Raw genomic sequence first — 25,000 nt, forward strand, 5'->3', positions numbered from 1 at the left:
GTGTGAGCCTCAGTGAAACTCAAACTGTGTGTTTGTGCCACAAACTCAACTCCCTGGCTCCAGGCAACCACTCTCATTACCCAGACCTCTCTCTCTCTCTCTCTCTCTCTCTCTCTCTCTCTCTCTCTCTCTCTCCCTCTCTCTTACTCTCTTTCAGAGCCGACCCTGGCAAACACATCCAAGACCTCGGGCTTTAACCCCTGTGGGGGAGGCGTGTGCGGGAAGCCGGCAGTGCGCCCCCTGGTGGACACTGGAGCCATGGTGTTTGTGGTGTTTGGCATACTTGGCATCAATCGGACACAGTACCTGGACAACCATGTCATTGGAGATATGGTAAGTAGTCATGTTGTCTGATGTAATGAAATACTGCTGATAATACTACACCAGTAATACGGTAAGACACATCCCATCAGTGTACAGCATGTGTGTGTTGGAGGGCATGGCGATGAGCTATTGCATCATAAATATATAGTATAATATAGTAATTTAATTGGAGCAAGCTATAATTCGTATGGGCATTAATGAGATGGAAATTGAATTTCTCTCCAAAGGGCAGTGTAATCTATGATCCCAGCTTTGACCTCTTTAAAGAGATTGGCCATCTCTGCCAACTCTGCAAAGCCATCAGTGCCAACAGCAAGCTGGTCAAGCCTGGCGGAGCGCAGTGTTTACCTGCAGGTGAGTATGCACTGAAGGACAGGTAGAGATGCTTTGGCGCACATACATGTGTACGCATACAGGTGCAAATGTGCATGTGCGTACACACACACACACACACACACACACGTTCATACACACAAACATAAAAATTACCCCTTCCTTCTCTCACTCTCTTTCTCTCTCTTTCTTCCTTTTTTCTCTCTCTCTTCCTCTGCTCTCTCTCTCTCTCTCTCTCTCCCCCTCTCTCCCTCTCAGGCAACAGCCTCTCCAGCATTCTCCCTCTGATGCACCCAGAGTGCCACTCCCTGCCCGAGCCCAACCTGCTGCCGGGGCAGCTGTCTCACGGGGCCATCGGTATGCAGGGGGGCCGAGTGCACTGGATCTCCATGGCCTTCGAGTCGGTGAGTGCTCCATATCTATATCTCCATATAGATAAGAAATGTGTTCACCACTTACGCTGCAGGGTTCTATCAGTATAAATCTCAGTTGGATCCAGATTATTTATTCTTGTCATGTCACCGTGGTAGTATAATATCTCTATTGGTACTTAGTCTTGTTTGTTTGTTAGCCACAGCAGGGCAGCATTTGATCTTTCTCCAGTTCATCTCTGGGAATATGCAGGGGATGCAGAGGAGTATTCTGTGTTGTCAGTAGTGTTTCAGTACAGGGACAGGACTGTCATTCTTGGTTTGTGATGTTTTTCTGCCCATTCCCAATCCCATGTGTGTTGTTCTAACATCTAGCATGCAGATTTTGTAGATTCAACTATTACATAAGATGTGCTATCCAATGACAAATGGGTGGTGGTGTGTGTGTGTGTGTGTGTGTGTGTGTGTGTTCAACAAGTACATATTTAAATGGATGGTAAAATCATTCTGTTATTTGCACCATGCATTAATTTACCAGCCTCACCAAATCTGTGCTGATATAACCAGTGAAATGAGAAAGTGTTGTGCCAGAGTGTACAGGTGTGCGTCTGAATCATGATGGTGACTCAGAGACAGGAAACAGATGATCAGTTCCAACCTCAGACACCTAAAAGAGGCTGTGATGCTTTTTAAACATTTCATCATCACACATTTAATGAGGGAAAAGTCAAGCAGCAAGCAGTTGTATTACAATTGGACTGTTTGTGTGATAGCAGTGGACAGATGGTAACATTATGGCATATGGTATCATTCAAGATATAAAACTAGAGAAACTGTTGTTCCATCTCATCAAGATGATTGCTTCTACATTTTATTATGATAAAGTTTCAATCTGTTATTTTCTAAACTGTCATTGTTATTGTCAGTATAAGCCTCGAGAATTCTCCTAAAAGAATGACTCTTTCTCTGTCACTCTCTCTGTGTCTCTCTCTCTTACACACACACATACACACACACACACACACACACACACAGACTACCTACAAAGGGAAGTCGTCGTTCCAGACGCACGCTGACTACGTGCAGTGGGAGAGCTTCCTGCAGGAGCTGCTGGCCTCTCTCCCGCAGGCGTCCTCTCTGCGCCGTGGCTTCCAGACCTGTGAGCACTGGAAGCAGATCTTCATGGAGATCATTGGTAAGAGCTCCGTCCAAACCAGCAGGTGCCAGGGACAGAGAGAAAAGCCTAGAAAAAAAATTAATCAAAGTAGTCCAAGGCCCGCACTCATTTTTCTGTGATTAATTTAGCTGGGAGTCAACAATCAGTGTACACCGCGTACAGAGCCTTGGTAATCATCAGCAACTTGCTGTAACCATAGCAACAGATACCTTCATGCACCAATAAGAGCACTGAACACTTGTAGAGAATGACTGAAACTTGACACCGTGCCAACAACCCTAGACGCGCGGCTGATGAGCAGATGAAGTGTGCAGGTTATTCAGTCACGCTCACTGTGAGCTTGGTAAAGATGGACGTGTCATCTGGCGTCCGATCGATCACTTGTGGTCGTCACTGTCTGCTGTTGTTGCTCCAGGTGTGGAGAGCGCCCTCTACAGTCTCCTCCTGTCGCTGGTCATCTGTGTCGCCGCCGTGTCCGTTTTCACCGCTCATCCACTCCTGCTGCTGCCCATCCTGCTCAGCATTCTGGGTAAAGTCTTGAGTTTCCGTCTTTCCGTCCTACCATACAGTTGCAGCCTTAAAACATGGAATGGGAATGAAGTGGGTTGCAGTATTTCAAACTGAATGCTCTTACAGGCTCTGCTAACTGTATTGTTAAGGCTGCAGATTGTGTGAGGCCCCTTCATGACACCCGCTGGTACATAAATGAAAGACTAAATTGAGTCAAAATTGAATTCCATTGGAAAACACAATGGTGGAATATTGTGTGTGTGTGTGTGTGTGTGTGTGTGTGTGTGTGTGTGTGTGTGTGTGTGTGTGTGTGTTAGGCAAGTGAATGAGAGGTGGTGGGTTTAAGATCTACTGTGTGACTAGCAAAGGGAAGGGGTTTACAGCATGAAGACTGTGGTGACCGGAAACCTATGTGGTTTTCAGGAAATATTCTCTGTCATGTCTTGACCCATAACGTCAATATAATCATACTGCAATATATTTCAATATCATACATGTATGAACCTATGTGTTGGGTAAGCATCAACGCAATGTAAACTGGTTTATTTGACCTTACACTGTTATTATTTGTGTGTGTGTGTGTGTGTGTGTGTGTGTGTGTGTGTGTGTGTGTGTGTGTGTGTGTGTGTGTGTGTGTGTGTGGTGAATAATGAATGTAATTGTTGCAGGGGTGGTGTGCACAGTGGTGGCTATCATGTACTGGCTAGGCTGGGAAATGGGCGCGGTGGAGGCCATCTCCCTGTCCATCCTGGTGGGCTCGTCGGTGGACTACTGCCTGCACCTGGTGGAGGGCTACCTGTTGGCTGTGGACACCAACACCGCTGCCGTCGCTGCTGCAGCTGCCGCCGCATCTGCTGCATCCACTCCCAGTTCACCTCACTGCGGGGTAAACACAACAGAGCTTGTCTTTTTATTTAATCTTAATCCCCTGGTATGTTCTCCTCGAGTGCGTTCGCCTGGCTTAGGGGTCTCTCTCTCTCTTTCTCCTTCTGTTGCTTTTTTATGATGTTTCCCATTCTGAGAGTCTGAGAATATCAGCCCTTGAGGGAATGGTCCCAGAGTGCTTGTGTTGCATCTCACTCTGCTAAATGGCCTCCCAGCGCCACCCTCTGTGAATAAGGAGCCAGAAGATGAAAGGAGTAGGTGGGCGTGATGCTTGTCACCCAGGAAATGAGAGGCTATTACTGAAAAAAAATATTGGCTGAGGAGCTTTATGTGGTTAGAGATCACAAAATAAGTGACTTCGGGCACATGAAAAAGGACTAGGGCTTTGCTGATTGTAACTGACATTCTATTATTTTGTGGGATTTAAGATATGTCTATTAATAAAGGGAGCGAGGACCAAACATAAACGCTAACATTGTATGAATATTTCATATCCAATTTCTAGAGGGTATATTGAGAGAGTATATTGGGTTTCTTTGAGGAAAGTTATTTTAATTTCCCTACAACATCATAAACAAACAATATGCTGTCTGATTTCAAATGACTGTTGGCCCTTTCCATTAGACTCGTAAATCATCGTACACCCACCCGTACAACATGAACGAATGAGTTGCTAAAGGAACGCGTTTCTCTCGAGCCACAAGGGGCATTAGCAGGAGGCTAGTCATTGTTATTGTTTTGTACATGTATTCTGTAGCCTCTAGCTAAACGGTTGGAAAACAAATTGTTACATTGTATCGCACGCACAGCAAGACTGTGCAATGCATGAATTGGTGACTGGATTGAAGCAGCAATCTAGTGTGTAAGAGCATTGCATCAACATTAAAATGATCAACACAGTACATATGGAAAAAAATACATGTCATCTCATCTCAACTATGGGCGCAGTCATGTTTGTCATAAGGTTGTACATCCACCTCGGGGTACCCTCAAGTACTCTGAGGTAAAGGGGGCGTGCCTGCGTGAAATGCCGCAAGAAAGCTGGGTAATTTACACTTTCCAACTCGGGCGACGGATTTACAAGTCAAATGGAAAGGGCCATTTGTCTCACATTTCAAACCGCACTGTGCCACTACTCACTCATTAGTGAAGTTCATGAAGCATATGTTTGGTTCCAAAACCCTATCTCCATTTTTTAAAACAATAAGTCATGTTATTTAATTGTGTATTTCAGGTAATATCAATAAAATTGCAGTTGTTGTTGTTGTTTTTATTTAGTGAAGATAAATAAATAACAATACCCAATTAAAGTTCTACTGAAATTACTTGGAAAGCAAAATGTAAAAAAATGATTCATGAAAATTCATTAAAATGGAGGATTTAGAGTCTGGAACCAAACTCTTCATATTATTCCTCTGTTCCTCAGGATCCTTTCGGCCTAAGGACCCTGGAGGCCATTGACCACGTCGGCGTTGCCATAGTATCCAGTGCCGTCACCACGGTGATCTCCACCGTCCCACTCTTCTTCTGTGTCATTGTGCCTTTCGCCAAGTTTGGCCAGATCGTAGCCATCAACACAGCTGTGTCCATCGTGTTCACCTTGGTAGTCACCACAGCCATGCTGGCTGCCATGGGCCCTGAGGGCTTCCGTAGGCCCCCCAGGGCGGTGCTGAGAGCCAGCCTGGTGGTGCTACTTGCCATAGGCCTGGGGGCCGTCGTCTTTTGGGTCTGGGGCCAGCTGTTCCCCGGCCCCTGGTACACCTTCAACATGTAAACAACAAAGATGTCAGTGAACAACCCCACTGCTGCATCGGAATGACAAGGCAGGGCGTAATAATTCCTTGTCTATGCACAAACACACATGATGTACAGGTTTTATGAAGCAGAACTTACACTGTATATGAACACGACAGACTGAATAATAACTACACATAGATATGTACAAAGTTTTTCAAACTTTTCTATGTACAGAACTTGAAGTGAGAAAAAAGGGTCAGTTGTGACAGTAGAAAAGACTGTGTTTTGGCCCTTTGAATTCTGTGAATTCTTCTAGCATTAATGTATGACAAAGGGAACTTACCAGAGAGACACAAGAGACAGGCCGAGAGACTGAGTTGGAAAGAGATGGTGCCCAAAAGAGATGGGCAGAACAGACGTGGTAGAAGAGGGGAGAGCTGCAGAGATACAGAAAGAGGCATAGAGCAAGACAACAACTGCAGACATGAAGAGAGAGAGAGGTATACATAGAAAGAGAGAGAGAGAGAACAAGAAAAGAATTGCATATATATACATAGAGAAAGAGGTATACATAGAGAGAGAGAGAGATCAAGAAAAGAACTGCAGACAGAGAGAGAGGTATACATAGAAAGAGAGAGAGAGAACAAGAAAATAATTGCATATATATACATAGAGAAAGAGGTATACATAGAGAGAGAGAGAGATCAAGAAAAGAACTGCAGACAGAGAGAGAGGTATACATAGAAAGAGAGAGAGAGAGAACAAGAAAAGAATTGCACATATATACATAGAGAAAGAGGTATACATAGAAAGAGAGAGAGAGAGATCAAGAAAAGAACTGCAGACAGAGAGAGGTATACATAGAAAGAGAGAGAGAACACGAAAAGAACTGCAGGTAAATAAAGAGAGTGGAGGAGAGAAATGCCCAGGTGATGAACAGTGAGTATGAACGGAAGAGAAGAGAACTGCAGAGATACAGATAGAGAGAAAGAGAGACTGCAAGAGAACAACAAAGATAAAGAGGCATAGAGAAGGCAGAGCTAAATAGAGAAAGAGGCACACAGAGAGAGAGGGAGAGGAGAGGAGGGAGCAGAGGAGAGAAAATGGCCAGGTGTTCCACAGCCACACACAGCTCTCTGTCCTGTAGGCACCCTGAGGCTGTCAGACTCCACAGTTTGACTGACAGGTCACATGCTGAGCCGGATCTATGCTAATCGCCCTGGAGACCTGCACAGCTCCACACACACACACATACACACACACACACACACATAAACACATGCACACACACAGACAGAGATCCACTTGCCACTGCCTGCGCTTCAATGTCTGTGCAGCCAGTGGAGAGGGAGGATAATGAATGTATTGTAGACAAATGGAAATTAACCGCCCGTCTCTCTTGTGAGGTTACAATCGTACCTACAGTATACCAAGGGAAAGTCACTATGCTGATTTAATGGACCTGTGAAATCTATCAAATAACAAATGACAATGGGATATCTGCAAGCCTGCACAGTCTTTTCTTATTGATAATACACTGCCTGTAAGTGTGTCATTCAGGCAGACATAGTATATTTAAACAGAGTAGGTCAAGACTAATTTGAATACAACCGAAAAAAGAAAAAAAAATTGAATCCCAAATGAGAATGGAGCTTTTTCTTTTTTTCAAAGTTATTTCATACTTCACTAGCTCTGGCTCCAAGTGTGATGCCATTGTTTTCGTGCGCTCATTTGCCAGTGCACATTTAATCATACGAGCTGTACTTAAAGAGTCAGACAAATTGTGTTTGTGCCTTTTGTGTTAAAGGTGGTAGTCGTTTCTCAAGCAAGCCGTCGTTGAATAGTAATTTTGAGGCATTTCTGTTTTGAAATGTAAACTGCAAGAGAAACCCTCATCAGGGCTGCATTTGCCTCCGTATGGTCATTTGTCATTTATCTGAACGCCATTGTGTTTTATTGTTAAGTGATCAGTCATTTCTGTTTTGCAGCTATTTGAGCTGCATGTTTGATTGATACCACTATTAATGATATTAAATTATACCAGCACTTACAATTGTGTCTCTGTGTGAAATGTTTATCGAAAGTGCAATTAGTCTGCTCTTTGATGGAATGCTTTTGTCTCTAGTTTGGTCTGCACTGGATAAACCCTTCTTTCAGACAGCCTGTGATGACAACCCCTTTGGAGATCAAACAGTTTCCAGTGTTTTTTTATGTCCTTCTTTACATGCTGAGCAGGTCACCTTAAGCTGCCTTTAAAGATGTGTAGGTTTTGTTTGTTGACAAACAATGCTAAACAAACAACAACAAAAATTGTCCCTGGACTTTAACATTCTGAAGGCCTGTATATTCATTTAATAGTAGAGAGTTATTCTGTATTCTAATTCCCTGTTTCTGTCTTTTATTACACGTGTTTACATTTCCCTAAACATAAAAAAGAAACATAGGTAAAAGGGTATTCCAGGGGCCTGGTTTACTGATAAATTGTTAATTCAGAGTAAGTGGTAAACCTCCTATAAATGCCCCAATGACATCATTCTCTTAGCAAAACAAAGACATAGGGCTCTTTTATTAGGTTTACCACTTATTCTGAAGGCAGATCCATTACTATACTAAACCATGTTCTAGTATAGAATACACTGAAATGTGTTTGTTTTCCATGATCATCCTGCATCCTTGCAGAGGATGTTGTCACTTCTGATGATCAAACAAGTGCATGTTGCACCTCCAAACTTGTCTCACTCAAGAGTACTATGAAGGCCTTCTCATTGTGAGAGCAGGGCTCCTTGACCTGACATGATCTATCCCTCCCTCTCTGAAGCAGCTTGCTAGTACCATTAAAAGCCAATTCAAAGGCACCTGGTCAAAACCACTTGCTCCTCTCAGAAAAGCTAAGGCACAACTCTGTGCTTCTTTCTAAATCTGTCTGCCAAGAAGGTTCCCTATAAAGAGGCCTTCTCATGCTTGACCTGCAGAGGCCTCCAATGACCAAGGCGGTTACTCCCTCACCGCACGTCACCAGCTGCTTAAAAATCTGTGTCTCTGTTAGCATTGGTGCTGATAGGAAAACAAACCAAAAACTATAACAACAAAGCAAGGAGGCATCATCCTCAGCTGATGAATGTAATTCATAATAAATGCAATTTATATGCTAATATGGTTATATGTGTTTACAAAGGCTGCACACATCCAGAATCGGGAGAGAATTTAATTATTTGACATTGAATACAATGGAAACGATAATGTTAGCCCCCCCTAGCAAAGAGTTGGACAGAATTTGCAATGCATGACTGTTTTTCACTGTGCTGACAGAAATTAGAGTACTATCTCATGTCATACTTTTTAATTATGCAGATTCATTTAATTATATTTTAGACCTATAACAGTCACCAAATGCTCTGAAGCACAATGAGAGGGGTAATGTTACTTAATTGTGTGGAGCCCTAAAGTTTTTGGGGGGTGAGTTGATGTGTGTGTACTACAAAAAAGTGATCTACAAAACAACCAATGAACATGTTTAGTGCATATGAAAATATGCACTAAACCAAAAAAACATGCAAATTGTTCAGTGCATAAATATTCAGGCCAGTGGTATGTGCAAAATACCATTTCTGTTTTGAGGACATGGAGCTGTAGACAACTGTGAAGAAAATGGACTTGAATGTGAGTGGGAATGGACAGATGATTTAAAGCTGCTGTGCACATTTCTAAACCATTCCAATGCTTAGTGGTGACTGCGGATTAAGCAGTGATGCACTTGATTGAGTTTTTCAAGTCCCTGGGCATAGTTCTGTGTCTGATTCCATTTTTATTCCATTAAGTTTGTAGTGTTTACTTATTACTTATTTTTAACCCATCATCCTTCCATCAAGTTTTTAATCAGACACAATGTAAATTGGTATTTTTTTCACTTGTAATCACTTATCGACATATTGGTGCCCATTCGGCTAAGGGGGTGCCTAGTGTGTCGAAAACTGACAAAGGGCCATATATACGCATGGTACCAACAAAGTTATTTATTGTTACACCATGCATGGGGCATGCATTGGCAATGTCAGAGTCCATGCTCCACAATATAAAATGCGTTGTTGGTGCCCAAAATGTGTTACAATATGGCCACCGAGTGGAGTGACTTGCCTAAAAAAAAATAAATAAATAAATAAAAAAAAAAAAAAAAAAAAAGGACTTTGGTGTGTCTTCATAAGTGTAGAGGTAAAAGAGCTACATAATATTGCTTTAGAAGTAAACATCCTAAAAGAAGGAGCTACAATATCATATGGCAGCAATGCAAAACCAGGAAGTCAATGATTAACTTGATTTGATATGTTTGTGTCTAACACATATAATATTGATTAAAAGTTTCAATAGTGTGATTACAGAATTAAGACAAAAATACTTGAGGCTATGAACAGTCTAGTAGGGGTATGTGCTGACATTTTGTCATCATATTTCTTTAGTTTACTGTAATAGGGTCTCTGAGGTTCTGACTCACTGAGAGAATCTCATAGATAGCTGCTAAGGTACACAGTCACACCTCCTGTTGATGCATTTAGCAGACACTTTTATCCACAGCAACTTACAGATACCAACTTACAGGGGCAAATCTCCTTGGAGCAACTCTGGGTTAAGTGCTTGCTCAAGGGCACAATGGTTTTTGGAAATTGAACTCACAACTTTTGTGGCTAGTGCATGGTAGCCGGGCTTCTTAAGCACAACACCACCTTTGCAGATGGTGAGATATCCCAACTTCATTGTATGGTCAACATGGAAGGATTTGAAGGACAGCATCAAAAATGTGACATGAGCCTTTTCAAATTGAAAATATTATCATCTTTATGAAATACAGTTCTTAACACAAATACGTTTGTGAAAATCAGCTATACAATATAAATACATTGCATCTTTAGTTTTGAATCTATGATATTTGTGGTCATATAGGCTTCCTGTACATCAAAGGAGCTAATATTAGTGTGTTTGAGTACAATTATCAATACATATATACATACATACATATATACTGTACATACATATCATTAAATGCATACACAAACCCAAAGTTGAATGTGCACATCCTGTACTGAAAGAAACAACGAAACACATGACCTTCCTCAGTCATTGTAGTTGTACTGATGATCTAAGACCACACTTCACAAGGGAAATGCATAAAAGCTTCAGGTCTAAATTTACACCACTGTATATCCGGAAGAGCTGCTTTTCTAGGGCCACGGATGACCTTTCATTACAATGTCATGCATTACGTCTGTATATGTATATAAAAGAGGTATTTAAAAAGGGACATTATACTATACTTGAACACCACTGAATGGAAAGGGCTCATTGACACCACAACAGTAAATATAAAAATCACAGAGAGAAAAAAAAAGGTTTTCTTATTCTTTTGTTGTTTCTAAAATGAGAAAACTGAACAACAGACTTCTCACCTACATGTAAGAGATAGCAACTTTTCCACAGGATCCCCTTTCAAACCTGTCAAGTCAAGCATCACAGCCAACAAACACAAAGAAAACTAAAACAACACAAATCCTGTAGATCGGGGAGGAAGCCAGTAATATGAGATCATTGTTTATTAGCTACACTACATTTATGCTGTTTATTGTTTATGGTATTGGCAAACACTGACTAAACATGTGATGTGTCCTCTGCCCTGAAAGGCAAAATGATTGCATTGCATGAGAGGATGTAGATAAACATACAATCTGAAATTCAAGTCAGGATGTGTGGGTTGATGCAGGAAGCAAAATTCAGCAAAATCACAGGCTTACTTACATGGAGAAAATTACCAGTTGCTTTTTGAAAAACCTCCTCTTGTATTCTGTCTGTGTATAAGTGTGAACGTGTGTATGTCTCTGTGTGTGACATACTCTGTATGTGTGTGTGTGTGTGTGTTTATAATTGGGTGTACCACTTGGCACATCTGGCCAGGGGTCAGCGTGGGCAGAGTGACCACATGACCTTGAGCTAAACAGACGAGAGGAAGTGCTGCCGGTTTCCGTTGTCACAGTGACCTCCCACAAACCCCTCTGGCTCCCACTCATCTACCTGTACAGCACTGGGGCACAGTGACTCAATCACTCGATAAGGTCGAGTCAAATGAGATCTCAGAGGGGGGCGTATAAGCAACAGAACTCAAGGCAAAATGACAGGCTGCTGCTGCATAGTGCAGGTATAGGCTAAGAGCATTTATGAAATCTCACAGCAAACAGAAAACACTCATAGATGACAGAAGCCCCTTATCATCAAGCCTCTAATCTAGAGCCTCATTTCCTGATGAAGAATGAAATGATCATGTAATACTTCTGGACCTATGGGAGTGACTAAGCCAGATGTCTGGGCTGCCATCTTGATAAAACCTTGTTGAGTACAAACAGGTCCACAAAACACACAGATTAAAGTCACTTTTCATAATTACCCTGTAGATTGATTGTGGGTGGAATGCTTTATGCAGAATGTAGTTTTGTAAGCAGATGATGTAAGGAACTGGAGATGATGTACAAAGCTTCTATAAACCCCCTGCCCAATGAATATTTGTAATGCATATTTTCAATGGAAGATGTAATTTAATATGTGCACAAGATGACAGATATGTAAAAAACACACACACAGTACAATAGGCATCATTCCCCATGTATATGTCAGATGTGTGTAAAGACAAATGAACAGTGAAAGATGATCTTGATGAATAAAGGCCAAAGACTGGCCTGATCAACCGGATGTACAGAGCAAATCAAAAGACTTGCTTCATCCCAAAAGATGTCAAACACACTAGCAAGTACTGTACAGCACTACAGCATGTGTCTAGAATACATACAGTACATAGTATCAAGTACCTGATGCTGTTTTTGTTGCCACTGGCACGACATATTGACAATACTGCTGTGGTTTACCCGACTAGGGTAGTGCTTCAAATGTAATAGCTTGTGTGCCAGTGTACATTCTTAGCATGACATATACCCTCATCAGTCATCTTCTGTATTTTTTTTTTTTTTGGAAGAGGGCAGAAGTGAATATGCACTAAAAACAAATCACCTACCTCCTGATTCCAGTTTTTAATAGGTAATGCCCATGGTGAAAAACGACAGAGAGATGCCTTCCCATGACATGAGTAAAAAAAAGGAGGTATTGTAATGAACAATTGATGATGACAACCGATGTAAGCACTGTATCACCAGCGTTTTCACTGGGCTAATTTTAACCCCCTTTCTTTGAGCACTTACTGTCTGCACACAGCGTTTATCGCCATCCATGATGGACACCACAGGCTGTAAATTACCCACGGCCCTTTCAGAAAACCGTGTGTGCTGAAGTGCGAAGCGACAATTGAACACATTCACGTACACGTTCACATCATGGAAAAGCAATTAACAGCCAGCAGACATGGGCCACGTTTCATTTATTAGTCCTTTAATACGGTAACTGATTCATTCATTTGCCTTGCTAACGGTACTTAGGAGGACATCCTGGGACTGATGGCCAGGGAAATGGTCGTTACACATGGTGTGTGGCGGTAGGGTGGAGCTACCGCTACCGCTGCCGCCGCCACTGTACAATTATTTCTTGGTCTCTCCGAGCGGTAAATACATGCATCTCTGCTGCAACATACAGTGTCAGAAAACTCAAGTCATGTCTTTGTTTTGCAAAAAATCATCTCTGGACGCAGACTCCTTTTTGCGAAGGGACAGAGAAGGGCGGACAGACGAGAGGACTTTCCGGAAGGAACCACAGAGGGATGGAGGTGAGAATCTGCCTAGGACCCCTCTCCCTTTACCCCTTCCCCTATTCCCTTGCCCTCCCCAAAATGCCCCCCCCCCTATTCCCTTGCCCTCCCCCAAAATGCCCCCCCATTGTGGTATAGTGTGGTGTGGTGTGCTGGACTGGACTGGCCTGGCGTTAGCACAGGGATCTGACAGCCTGCTGGCTGTCATCCTGGAGATCCTGAGAAACTTGTCTGTTCGTGTTGCTCTCATTTGTGGAGGCTTGTTTTTCTGTTTTTTTTTTTAAAAAAAAGGAAAGAAAGACAAAACAAAAAACAAAACAAAAACAAACAAACAATCCAGGGGTCAATTTATTCTCCTACCCCCCTCTTCCCCCTCTTCTACCCCCCTCTTCCCCCTCTTCTACCCCCCTCTTCCCCCTCAACCAACCCACCCCAAAAACACACCTAAGCCAGAAATACCTCCCATCAGCGCCACCCTCCCACTCCAACCCCCACCCCCCCCAATCCCAAACATAACCATTAAAAAAAGGTAAAAACAAGGTCTACGGCAGAATGGCTTATACTCCTCACAGTCATTAGGGGGCGCCAGAGCCCCTGGGAACTACTGAGGTGCGGTTGGCGGTCTTGCGGCTGGTCTTGCGTCCAGTCTGGGTGATCTTGGCGGCCGGGGGTCTCCGAGCGACGGGCTGGCGCCTCCCTTTGGGGCCCCTGCGCTTCTCCTTGGGCCCCGGTCGGCCCCTCCCGGCCCCCACGGGTCACTTTTTACGCGAGTGCAGCGTGTCCTGGAACTTGGTGCTGGTGTAGCGGACGTGGAAACCCTTCTTGTTGATGGTGTCGTCAGAGCGGAACTTGATGACGATCGAGTCGCCGGCAGAGTAGATCTCCTCAGGAGGCTGTGTGTGAGAGAGAGAGAGATAGAGAGAACAAGAAGAAGCAAAAATGGACAGACAGAGTGTGGAGAAATCAAGAGAAAAACAGACAGAGAAGAACAAATTCAGTATATTGTTACATGGTTACATTGCAGTAAATGTTGTTATATTATGAAATGCCTTAGTTGCTTAAATTATCTTTGACTATATCTCTATCAGGCTTATAAACGGAAGCCACTGAATCTAGTCAAGGTTGACTTTGGACATTTGTCATCTTTCTCCTTGCTGCAATACACCCTACTTGACTGGGAGTTCCTCAACCCCAAGCACTCCATTTATGAGCGCCTGATGTATGATCCAACTGTACATGAGCACGTTGACGTCACTTGTGTGAATGTATAAAGCCTCCATCCAGTACTGGCTGCACAGAGCGATATGCCAGGGCATCCGCTCTGACGTGGCGTCGTGCGGCTTCAGCTTAGTGTGTGTACACACCGGCCAGTCTTACGCCCTGCCCCTTGGCCGCACTTCTCGCCTCGGTGCTCAGCAGGGGTTTTCCCAACAGGAGCGCTAATGGAGGGATCAGTCCCTTCATTACCGTGGACATAACTGGCCGTTTCGGAGCCTGCCACGACCAATTTGCTGCGGCTGGGCTTCGGGGGAAATAAGCGGAGGCGGCTGGTGAGCTGAAGCGGAATGGAACTAAGCTGATGCTCCTAGAGTGGGAATGGACGCCACGGCAGTGTGGAGTCCGACTCCCCGTGTCTTCTGTGTGTGTGTGTGTGTGTGTGTGCAGCACCATTTTCTCCACTTGACCACAGACAGGGGAATTAGAGATACCAGGGTCAGTGCTCATTACTGGCCCAAGACAGGAGTGTCCCATTCCCAGCATCACATCAATTTCATCTGTGCATCAAAGTCTGAATGAGGCTCAAAGGTCATAGAACAAAGCCACGGTACTCTGTTTCCACGGCAACTCCTAGCTCCCTCAAAGTAGTGTGTAGTTTTAAATTCTGATACAATACACTTCATGTTGAATTTAGTCTTTTATTTCCGCACAGTCCTTCAGCTGTCCATTCTGTGTCTGCACTGGTTTTGGACACAATCCTGGCCTTTCCTAGCCAATCGACAAATTCCAGCCAATCGACATATTACTTCATCCGCAAGACAAGAAGGGGTTCAATTTGATTGTCTGATGAGCTCAAACATCAACAACCTTCCACCCAGCATCACTGACTCTGTGTTTAAGGATTGTATATACAGGTAAAGGCCTGTGAGGGTTACTCCCTACAAACACCCTGCAACTCCCTTTTGTAAGGTTAGCTCCGCTTTTTCATGTGGGATTAGTTTGAATTTAGGTCGCCGTCAGATGGATTACAAGATGTGGAATAATCGTGCAACACCTGCAGGTCTGCCGGCTGCCCCACTGACCCGCTTGTGCTAATGAAGAGCTCTCAAAGATCTGATTTATTCTCAGGAACAGGCTGGCTGGCAAAATAATGGACCCATATTGTTCTTATCTCTGGCTAATTAACAAGCGAGTCTCTAAGAGACCGACCGACCAACCGACTGATGCACTTCCTCACTTCAGACAGGAATGTTATTGGGTTTCTGGGTTTCTTGGCAAATGGGTTTCTTGGTTTTACGTACGCACATTGAGGAAAAAAACAGCTAAAGTAAGTGGATGCTCGGGGGCGCGGGGGCACAGCTGGTGACAGCGCCGGTACCTCATTCGGGTCCAAGTGCCCATGGAGACCCGGTTTCAGGTCAGGCCTGGGTCCTTTCCTGGTCCCACCCCATCTCTGCCTCCCACTGACTTCCTATCAGTCTCTCACTATCACATTAAAGGCAAACAAAGCCCCAAAACTATACATTAAGCAGATGGATGCCCCAAAACTATACATTAAGCAGATGGATTCACACAGTGGGTATGAGTAAAGGAATATGGTAAAGAGTGTCAATTATAATGCTCCAAGTACTTCATTTGGGAATCTCCTTTTTACTCTTGCATCTTGGGATGTTCAACTGTGTGTCGCTCTTTACTTTGTTTCCATGGGTTTGTTGACGCCAGTCTTACCCCTGATCCACAGTAACGGCCCAGTCTTGGGGATTTGGTGTCAGGCCCATCAAAGAGCTCCATGTAGTCGTAGCCGCAGTCAGCTTCCTCTTCGATCTCGAACGTTTGGAAAATGAGCTCAACGCCGTAGCCCTTCTCTGCCGAGATGGTCCACTGACAGTCCGACGCCCCAGGGTAGTTATTGTCCCCAAACTGGGCGTGGGAGTACAGGTCTTTAGTCTTCACTTCTGCCTTCAGATGACCGCCACATTCTACACACACACACACACACACACACACACACACACACACACACGCGACGCACGCACGCACGCACGCACACATTATATATATAAGTATATATATATATATATATATATAATAAGTATACACATACACACACACACACACACACGCACACAGAAACAAACGTCAAAATGTTTGAAGCTGTATCACATTACATGTGGTTATCATCACATTGCAGGTGGTTATTACAGTGTAATAAAGTAATAAAGTGGACATGTTAATGCATTCTGATACTTGTTACTAACCCTAATCCTCTTCCTTACGCTAGGTTTAGGCATACCACAATAATTGTAGGCATACTGGACAAAATGCTTTAAAGCAAGGATGCTTCCATTATTGTTTTTTACAGAAAGTGCAATGAATAAAACAAGATAATAATAACTGCAAAATGCCTAAGACTTTTGCACAATACCATCCTTTAAAAAAATTGTCTTTTATATCAAAATGACTCGCCTGTTAGGCACCTGGCACTAAAGACATGTATTGTAAAGTGTGGTAAAACATTTCGTTGGTTTCAATGAATATAAATAAAAACATCAAAAAATATAGCAAGACACCACAAAGCACCGGCCAATATATACACTGTGGACAAGGCCAAGTAAATAAGCAGGCAGTGTGTGGCCTTCAGCTCTCACCAGCATGAAAAATGAAACAACCACACAACTCAAAGGTAGACCCTGGCCCTAATCCTAATCCCCACTGTTAGAGAAACTTAATGCTGTAAGCACATTGCATAACCCAACCCCGGACCAAACGAGAATAACAATTGCTGAGCCGCGAAATTACAGGGGAAAAAAACAAAAAAAAAAAAAAAAAAGTCGTGCCGGACGCTGTGAGCTCGACCGTCCCAGCAGGCAGCTAAAGCCCGGTCACAGAGGGCAGGCAGGAGGCTGGTCAGTGTCTGCTGCCGTTCCTGTGGGCTTTGGCACATGGGCCAGTGTCCTGGCACAACCCCCCCCTGCACTGCCCCGCGCTGGTCCTGCTGGATCAAGCCCTGTCCACACTTTCAACTCTCACTCCTTTTGTCACTCTTTTTAGTCAGTCAGTCCTCCTCATTGGAGTCTCTGTCTGATAATCTGGTCACAGCGTTTCACACGGGCAATATAGGATGAGATTTATGGAGGACTTTAAAGAGTTTTTTAGATGACTACACACGCAGCCACATTCACATGCCCTGTGCTCTCTAATCCTACTCTCTCTTCATTTTAGTTTCTCTCTAGATCACTCATCCTCTGTGTCTTTTCCATCCCTCTCTCTCTTCCTCTTTGTCTTTCTCTCTCTCTCACACACACACACACACACACACACACACACACACACACACACACAAACACACACACACACAATCGTTTTCATCCTAGGATTTGCACCTGCAGTGTGTGAAGCCTCGAAGCCCTTCTTCTGCACGGAGTTGTCGGAGAAGAAGCGGATGAACATCTTGTTCGCGCTGGACACGATGGGCGGCGGCTTCTTGGTGCCACAGTAGCGTCCAAGGCTGGACGCCTTCCCGTCACGCCCGTCGTAAATCTCGATGTGGTCGTAGGCGCACTCCACGTGTGGCTCCATGTCGATCTCGTTGAACGCCTGTAACCAATCAATCCAATCAATCAATGAAATCATTAAGGTGGCCCAGAGGGAGGAAATTGGGGTTTGTTGCCTGGGTGTCGACCAGACGAGCAGGATGTGGTTTTTGTTATGTGAAACACATGGCGAGCCAGCCATCGCATTATCTAAACAGCATCGTCTAAAAACATGCCTTCAGGCGTTTCAACAAGCCGAGACATTTTACAATAATCAGGGTTTCAAAAAAAATGCAAATATCTATTGTGTGCTAAGCACAGTCATGGATGACTGCGGTATATTCTGAGTTGACGTATGAAATAGATGGGCTCATGCTTTAACAATAACAAATAAGCCTATAATGGGAAACATCACATAATGGAGTTTATACCCGCAAACATTTGCTGACACTGCTCTGAAAATAATCAGACCTGACAATACAGCACACACATTCTCACACACACACACACACACACACACACACACACACACACACACACACATATACACACACACACACACATACACACACACACACACACACACACATACGCACACACGCACACACATGCGCGCGCACACGATGCACGCAAACACACGCACGGAAACACACGCACACACACACACACACACACACACACACACACACGAACACACACATGCGTACACAAGATGTTAACGTCAGGATGGGAGAGGCACATACTATTTTGATGCGGTGTCCAGGGGTGGTGGACAGGGCCCAGGAGCATGCCTTCTTGCTGGGATATTTGTCTGGCCAGTTGGGGCTCGTGATAGTGCCGCTCACACTGTGCACGACGTGATCGCAGCCCGCTGCAAGAAAAACACATGCGCAGAGTCAACTCTCTCTCCCTTTCTTTTTTTTTTCTTTCTCTCTTTCTCTTTCTTTCTTTCTGTCTCTCTCTCTCCCTCTCTCCCTCCCCCATCCTCCCGTCCCAGCCAGGCATGCTATTCAGACATCAGACGGCCAGCACGGCTGTTGGTTTTGGCATCCGGGTGGTGTGCACTTGCATACCCTGTCTGTCTCATCCCGCTCTCCTGGTCTCCATGTTATGTCTCCTCACACACTCACACACACACACTCATATGGGCACGGATGTGCACACACACACACACACACACACACACACACACACTCATATGGGCACGGATGTGCACACACACACACACACTCACACACACACACACACACACTCATATGGGCACGGATGTGCACACACACACACACACACACACACACACACTCATATAAGTAATGGATGCACACACACACACACACACTCACACACACACACTCATATGGGCACGGATGTGCACACACACACACACACACACACACACACACACACACACACACACACACACACACACACACACACACACACTCATACACGCCGGATGTGCACACACACACACACACACACACACACACACACACTCATATGGGCACGGATGTGCACACACACACACACACACACACACACCACACACACACACACACACACACACACACACACACACACACACATGGGCACTCATATGACACACGGATGTGCACACACACACACACACACACACACATATGGGCACGGATGTGCACACACACACACACACACACACACACACACACACACACACACACACACACACACACACACACACACACACACACACACACACACACACTCATATGGGCACGGATGTGCACACACACACACACACACACACACACACACACACTCATATGGGCACGGATGTGCACACACACACACACACACACTCACACACACACACACACACACATATGGGCACGGATGTGCACACACACACACACACACACACACACACACACACACTCATATGGGCACGGATGTGCACACACACACACAAACTCGCTATACACAACTGAGCTTTAGGAGAACATTTGAGTGTAGAAATAACTTGTTAGATCACAAAGCCGTTTGTGTGTGTGTGTGTGTACTGTATGTGTGTATGAGTGTGTGTGTGTGTGTGTGTGTGTGTATGTGTGTATGTGTGTATGTGTGTAGGGGTTTGTGGCCCTCTCACCCTCTTTGCAGTCATGCTTGTTCTCGTGCAGCACAAAGCCGCTGCGACACTGACAGCTGTAGCTGCCGTAGGTGTTCACACACTCGTGCTGGCAGCCCCCGTTCTCCTTGGAGCACTCGTCCTTGTCTGCAGGGACACACAACACACCACAGTGATGCCCCACACCAGACACACACACACGCTCGCATGCGCACACACACACACACACACACACACACACACACACACACACACACACACACGTATAGAGCAGGTCCATATTTCCCATCTGTGTGATAATGACTTTAGAAGCCCTCTGGCATAATGCCAGTGTGCAAATTCCAACCACTCTCTAATCTAAAAATCTAGAAATGTTTAAGATATCTGTGTAGACTGACCACACTGACTGACAGACAGACAGACAGACAGACAGACAGACAGTCTGCTTAGTAGACAGACTGACAAGTTGTGTAAATAAATACAAGTGAATTTAGAACAAATCAGAAGATACGCTCCAGGACGACAGCACTATTCTGTGTTTAGCTGGACAACAACAACAAGGCACTCTCTGTTTATACAACGAGGGTAGTATATTCACCGTCTTTCAAACATATGCTCGCATAAACACACACTTGCACAAACACACACTCACAAACGCACCCTATAATCACTGTGCGGTCGGGAAAGACTCAAAAAGAAAGAGAAGAAGTCAGCGGAGAATTCCCATGGGGACGAACCTGCAAAGAACTGCGCTTTGAAGCCCTTCTTGGACACGGTGTTGTCCGACTTGAACTCGATGCGCATGATGTTGTACTGGGAGGTAATGGCCTCAGGCTTCTCTGCGCCACAGAACTTCCCGTGGAGCCGCGAGTCTGCCGAGAGTCCGCTTCGTACCTCTACGTAGTCGTACTTACACACCTGACCAGAATACACACACACACATTCCATCTTAATACAGCAACGAATGTCTGTGTAGTATAATGTATGACATGTTATTTATGGTAACATGCCACTCTAAAAACGAATGTGTTCATTCTGCTTCAGTTTTGATTTAATTTCAGTCTTAAAGATACACGCCAACTCTTTTGGAAATGAGCTTATTTGCCATCTATTCCAGAGTTACAGAGGATGCATGCCCATCTCTTCTCTGTGCCTGCTATAACCCAGTGTGACACCATTAGCCTAGCTTAGCATAACTCACTGGAAGTGGGTTAGACCAGTTAGCATATAGCTCTCTTTTAGCTACAGGCTAACTACATACTGCCAGTATGAACCACCCTCAGTGACGTGGGCACTATTATGGAACATGTCACCTACCGAAAGTGAAGTGAAATATGTTACGTTAAATACAGCCTCATCCACCTTACACCATTGCTACCTGTTTGTGATAGAAATGCAGGAACCGCCCGTGTGGCTGATTTGATCACAAAATGCCGTTTAAATGCTGGAAATCCAACACCCATCTCATCCTCCAGAGAGTGCCAAGCCCAACCACAGAGTGAGACCGAATCAGACGACCCACCCCGCGCTCAACCAAAGCCCTAGTGCTCACGTCGTTGCCCTCCGTCTCGAAGAGGTCGAAGAGCAGGGTGATGCGGTACTGGGACGGGGCCACCAGCTGCCAGATGCAGTTCTTGTTGGGCGGGTACTCCTTGGGCCAGCCAGGGCTGGTGATGGAGCCATTCAGCTTGGTGATGTAACCTCCACAGGCAGCTGAGACCCACAAAGTAAACAAACAAACAAACCTATTAACAAATGAGATAATGTACAGATACAGTATACAGATCATAACAGCACATCTCTATCTAGTCAAATGAGATGAAATCAGATTACCCGTAGTTGAATGACTTAACATCAGAGAACTTTACTCTTTGACTTGGAGGACCCACACTGTGGAGTCTACTCGCAACATCTGAATTACAACTAAGAATATAAAATGAAGCTCCAGTGTGCCAGTGATAATATGTTGACCTTTTTAAAGGTCAGTTTTTATTACAGAAAAAAAATCAAGATATTCATGTACAGTATATGGCCCTGATAAGACTCTATACACTCTAAGACTGACTTCTCGTCTGACTTATAATACACATGCAGCCATGCCCACATGCTAGAGCCCTGAAAATACTACTCTACTACTGTTTAGTGTCATACCATACAGTCACTCTTGTGGAAACACTGACATTGTCTTTTATAAAAAAAACTGTAATGCTTTCTTTTGTTATGTGTCAGTTCTGTGTGGTATGTTTTATTCTGAATGGACCTTGAGTCTGGCAGTAAAGATAAACTGACTGACTGTGTGAGTGCAAGTCCTGGGAACATCACCGAGACTTTGTGGAGAGGAAGTATATAAAAGCACAAACACTGAAACTGGCGAGGAAGACTATGGGGCCTAACTCCTCATGTTAGTGTCCCTCTTTGGGCTCACCTTCACAGCTATAGCTTGTCCGAGGTCAGAGCTCAAGGCCGCAGTTTGACTTGTAGCTTCCCAGCGTGTTGACACAGCGCTGCTCACAGCGGCCGTTGTCAGGCCTCGAACACTCGTCCATCTCTACACAAAGAAACAAATAAACAAAAATACATAACAGCAACCGATGAGTCGCCCTCTCCTGGCAATTTGACGTCAAAGTCATCAGAGGAGCTGAAGTGCTGATAGCAGTTTTCAATAATATTTATGCTTGATCGTATCAATGTGTTCCCAAAACTGAACAAGTCACAGAAGGTTCATTCTGATGACACTTCTGTAGAAAATAACAGCTGGAAAAGACGTAAACAAACAATGAGTCAGCCTCGCTTGCTAACAGCAACGCGACCTTTGACATCTGACCTTTAAAGAAGTTGGCGGCAAAGCCGGCCTTGTTGACGGAGCCGTCCGACACAAACTTCATCCACAGCTGGTTGGAGCTGGTCTTGAGGTCGTCTGGCTTGTCGTAGCCGCAGAAGCGGCCGAGTAGAGGACTGCTCTCTGAGTTGCCATCGCGCACCTCCAGGTAGTCATAGGCACAGCTGTCGTGCCTCTCGATCTAGAGGAGCAGGGGCAGGAGTGGGAGTGGGTGATGGTGAGAGAGAGGTAGAGGATGAGAGAGAGCAAGAAAGAGAGACAGAAAAACAGATGTAGAGATGAAGACAGACAGAGAGATGAAAAACTCTGAAAAAAGAGATTAAATCTCTATAATGTCTTTATTTTTTTATACTTCATGACTGAAAGGATGAGGAAATAAATATATTATAATAATAAAACAGGGTATGAAGAACCCCCTTTTTCCTCAACCTTTATTGTATCTGTTGATGTAAGATGTACAGTCTACTCTAAGGCATCTCATCTTGGTCAATAAAATGATTTGGATAACTGTCCTTGAGGCCACTTACATGAAACCACCATGATACATTTTCAAGACACTACCAAAACAAAGCCATTGGCTGTCCTACGGCAGAAGTTCAGACTATGGAAGTCAGTTTGTCGAACACACACATCTTGAAACGCTTATGTGATGATTGGTTTAAACTCATCAACCCCACATGCACATGTGGTTTTATATATATATATAGATATATATATATATATATATATGATAGCCTCACACACACACACACACAACTATTTTTGCCAGCTGAGAACCAACCAACCACAGGAACAGATGCAGATGTGAGGCTTTGTACTGAGGCAGCTGGAACGCAGGCTACACTCTCATAATCACTCTTCATCTAATTCCCTCTCTCATCTAGAGTCCCTTCTCTCTCTCTCTCTCTCTCTCTGGTTAAATACATTGCACTTGTTCCAGCACTAGATCTCTCCCATTGCGGGTTCGCTCGTGTGTACTGTGCTCTCTTAACACACTACTATGCACGTTCACCAAATACAGAAATCCTTGCAGGGTTTATTCTCATTATGAACTCGTGCTTAAAATAACACACATCATAATCAGCTGCCAAGCCTCTCATGGTAGATTTAAACACCCTGTGCCTGCCCCTTTTCTTCTGAAACACTCTACGTCAGGCTTATTTATAGCCCTTGCTGGGTATTTACTCACACTTGCGGTCAGCTACACTCTTAAAACGAATGTGTTGTTCCTATCTGGACACAGAGATGTGTTAAAAACTGTTAAAAAATGTGTTTTCAATGCAAGTTGTGTTATTTTCAATACATATTGTGTAACAAATAAAAAACTGTGTTGTCCCTATCTGGACACAGAGATGTGTTAAAAACAACGCAAGTTGTGTTGTTTTTAACACATTCGTTTTAAGTGTGTAGTTTGTTCCACTACTGATTGTTCTGACCTGCAATTTTGCCAGGAACAAGCGCACCACTAAGGTCAGTTGGCGTTCATGTTTTCTTTTAAAAGGTCTCCGTGACCTTTATGGTCTCAAAACTTTCCGCTCACCTCAAAGGACTGGAAGGTCAGGCCCACGTGGTAGCCCTGGGCAACGGTGATCTTCCACACGCACACTTTGTTGGGCCTGTAGTCGTCGGGGTAGTTGGGGGACTGGATCTGCCCATTGTCCTTCCTCACTTCCCCACCACAGATAGCTGAGGATAGGGAGAGTGCCACATACAGAATCATCATCACCATCGTCGTCATCATCATCAGCATCATCGTATTCAGGATCACATTATTGTAGCTGATAATGAAGACTTCCACATCATCATCATCATCATTATCATCACCGTCATATTCAGTAGCACATATAGTAGCTTATGATGGAGAGTCATAGACATTAACATAATCTTCATCACCATCACTACTAGCATCATCATGACTACCATCATTTTAATTTGCTCATCTTCAGGAGCATCTCTAAAGCCTGAACACCCTTGTGATTGTAAAGCCCTTGTGATGGTAAAGCCCTTGTGGCAGTCCAATTTGCACGAAATGGGTGCTCTTTCAAAAATGAATTCAGCCCTCTTAAAAAATACAATCCACATGAGTGCCAGTACCACTTGTCTTTTTATATCACCACCATCATCTTCTTCTTCCTCTCACAGCAATAAATTATTTAAAAGTTCATAGTCATCATTGCCTGTGATGATTTTCATTTGCCTTCATCGACAATGTTATTACTGAGGTGACCTTCAAGCAA

General features: G+C 44.2%; 2 protein-coding genes across 3 annotated transcripts in view; one reads left to right on the top strand and one right to left on the bottom strand.

Annotated features, from left to right (window-relative positions):
- disp3 (dispatched RND transporter family member 3) overlaps positions 1-5,943 on the top strand; it is a 25,314-nt gene extending 19,371 nt beyond the window's left edge. For both annotated transcript variants that reach the window (XM_048243762.1, XM_048243763.1), the window contains exons 15-21: positions 158-333; positions 552-678; positions 916-1,061; positions 2,064-2,223; positions 2,621-2,734; positions 3,384-3,601; positions 5,027-5,943. In XM_048243762.1, the coding sequence (XP_048099719.1) occupies positions 158-333; positions 552-678; positions 916-1,061; positions 2,064-2,223; positions 2,621-2,734; positions 3,384-3,601; positions 5,027-5,374 (1,289 nt within the window). In that variant the 3' untranslated portion in view covers positions 5,375-5,943. The remainder of the gene's footprint in view (positions 1-157; positions 334-551; positions 679-915; positions 1,062-2,063; positions 2,224-2,620; positions 2,735-3,383; positions 3,602-5,026) is intronic.
- A 7,603-nt stretch (positions 5,944-13,546) lies between these two features.
- bmp1a (bone morphogenetic protein 1a) overlaps positions 13,547-25,000 on the bottom strand; it is a 47,052-nt gene continuing 35,598 nt past the window's right edge. Inside the window, 10 exon segments of the mRNA XM_048243906.1 lie at positions 13,547-13,962; positions 16,016-16,266; positions 17,671-17,884; positions 18,564-18,691; positions 19,946-20,071; positions 20,662-20,842; positions 21,477-21,637; positions 22,350-22,472; positions 22,749-22,944; positions 24,304-24,449. Of these exon segments, the coding sequence (XP_048099863.1) occupies positions 13,825-13,962; positions 16,016-16,266; positions 17,671-17,884; positions 18,564-18,691; positions 19,946-20,071; positions 20,662-20,842; positions 21,477-21,637; positions 22,350-22,472; positions 22,749-22,944; positions 24,304-24,449 (1,664 nt within the window). The 3' untranslated portion in view covers positions 13,547-13,824.

The sequence above is a fragment of the Alosa alosa genome, chromosome 5 (assembly GCF_017589495.1).
Source record: "Alosa alosa isolate M-15738 ecotype Scorff River chromosome 5, AALO_Geno_1.1, whole genome shotgun sequence".
NCBI classification, from domain to species: Eukaryota; Metazoa; Chordata; class Actinopteri; order Clupeiformes; family Clupeidae; genus Alosa; species Alosa alosa.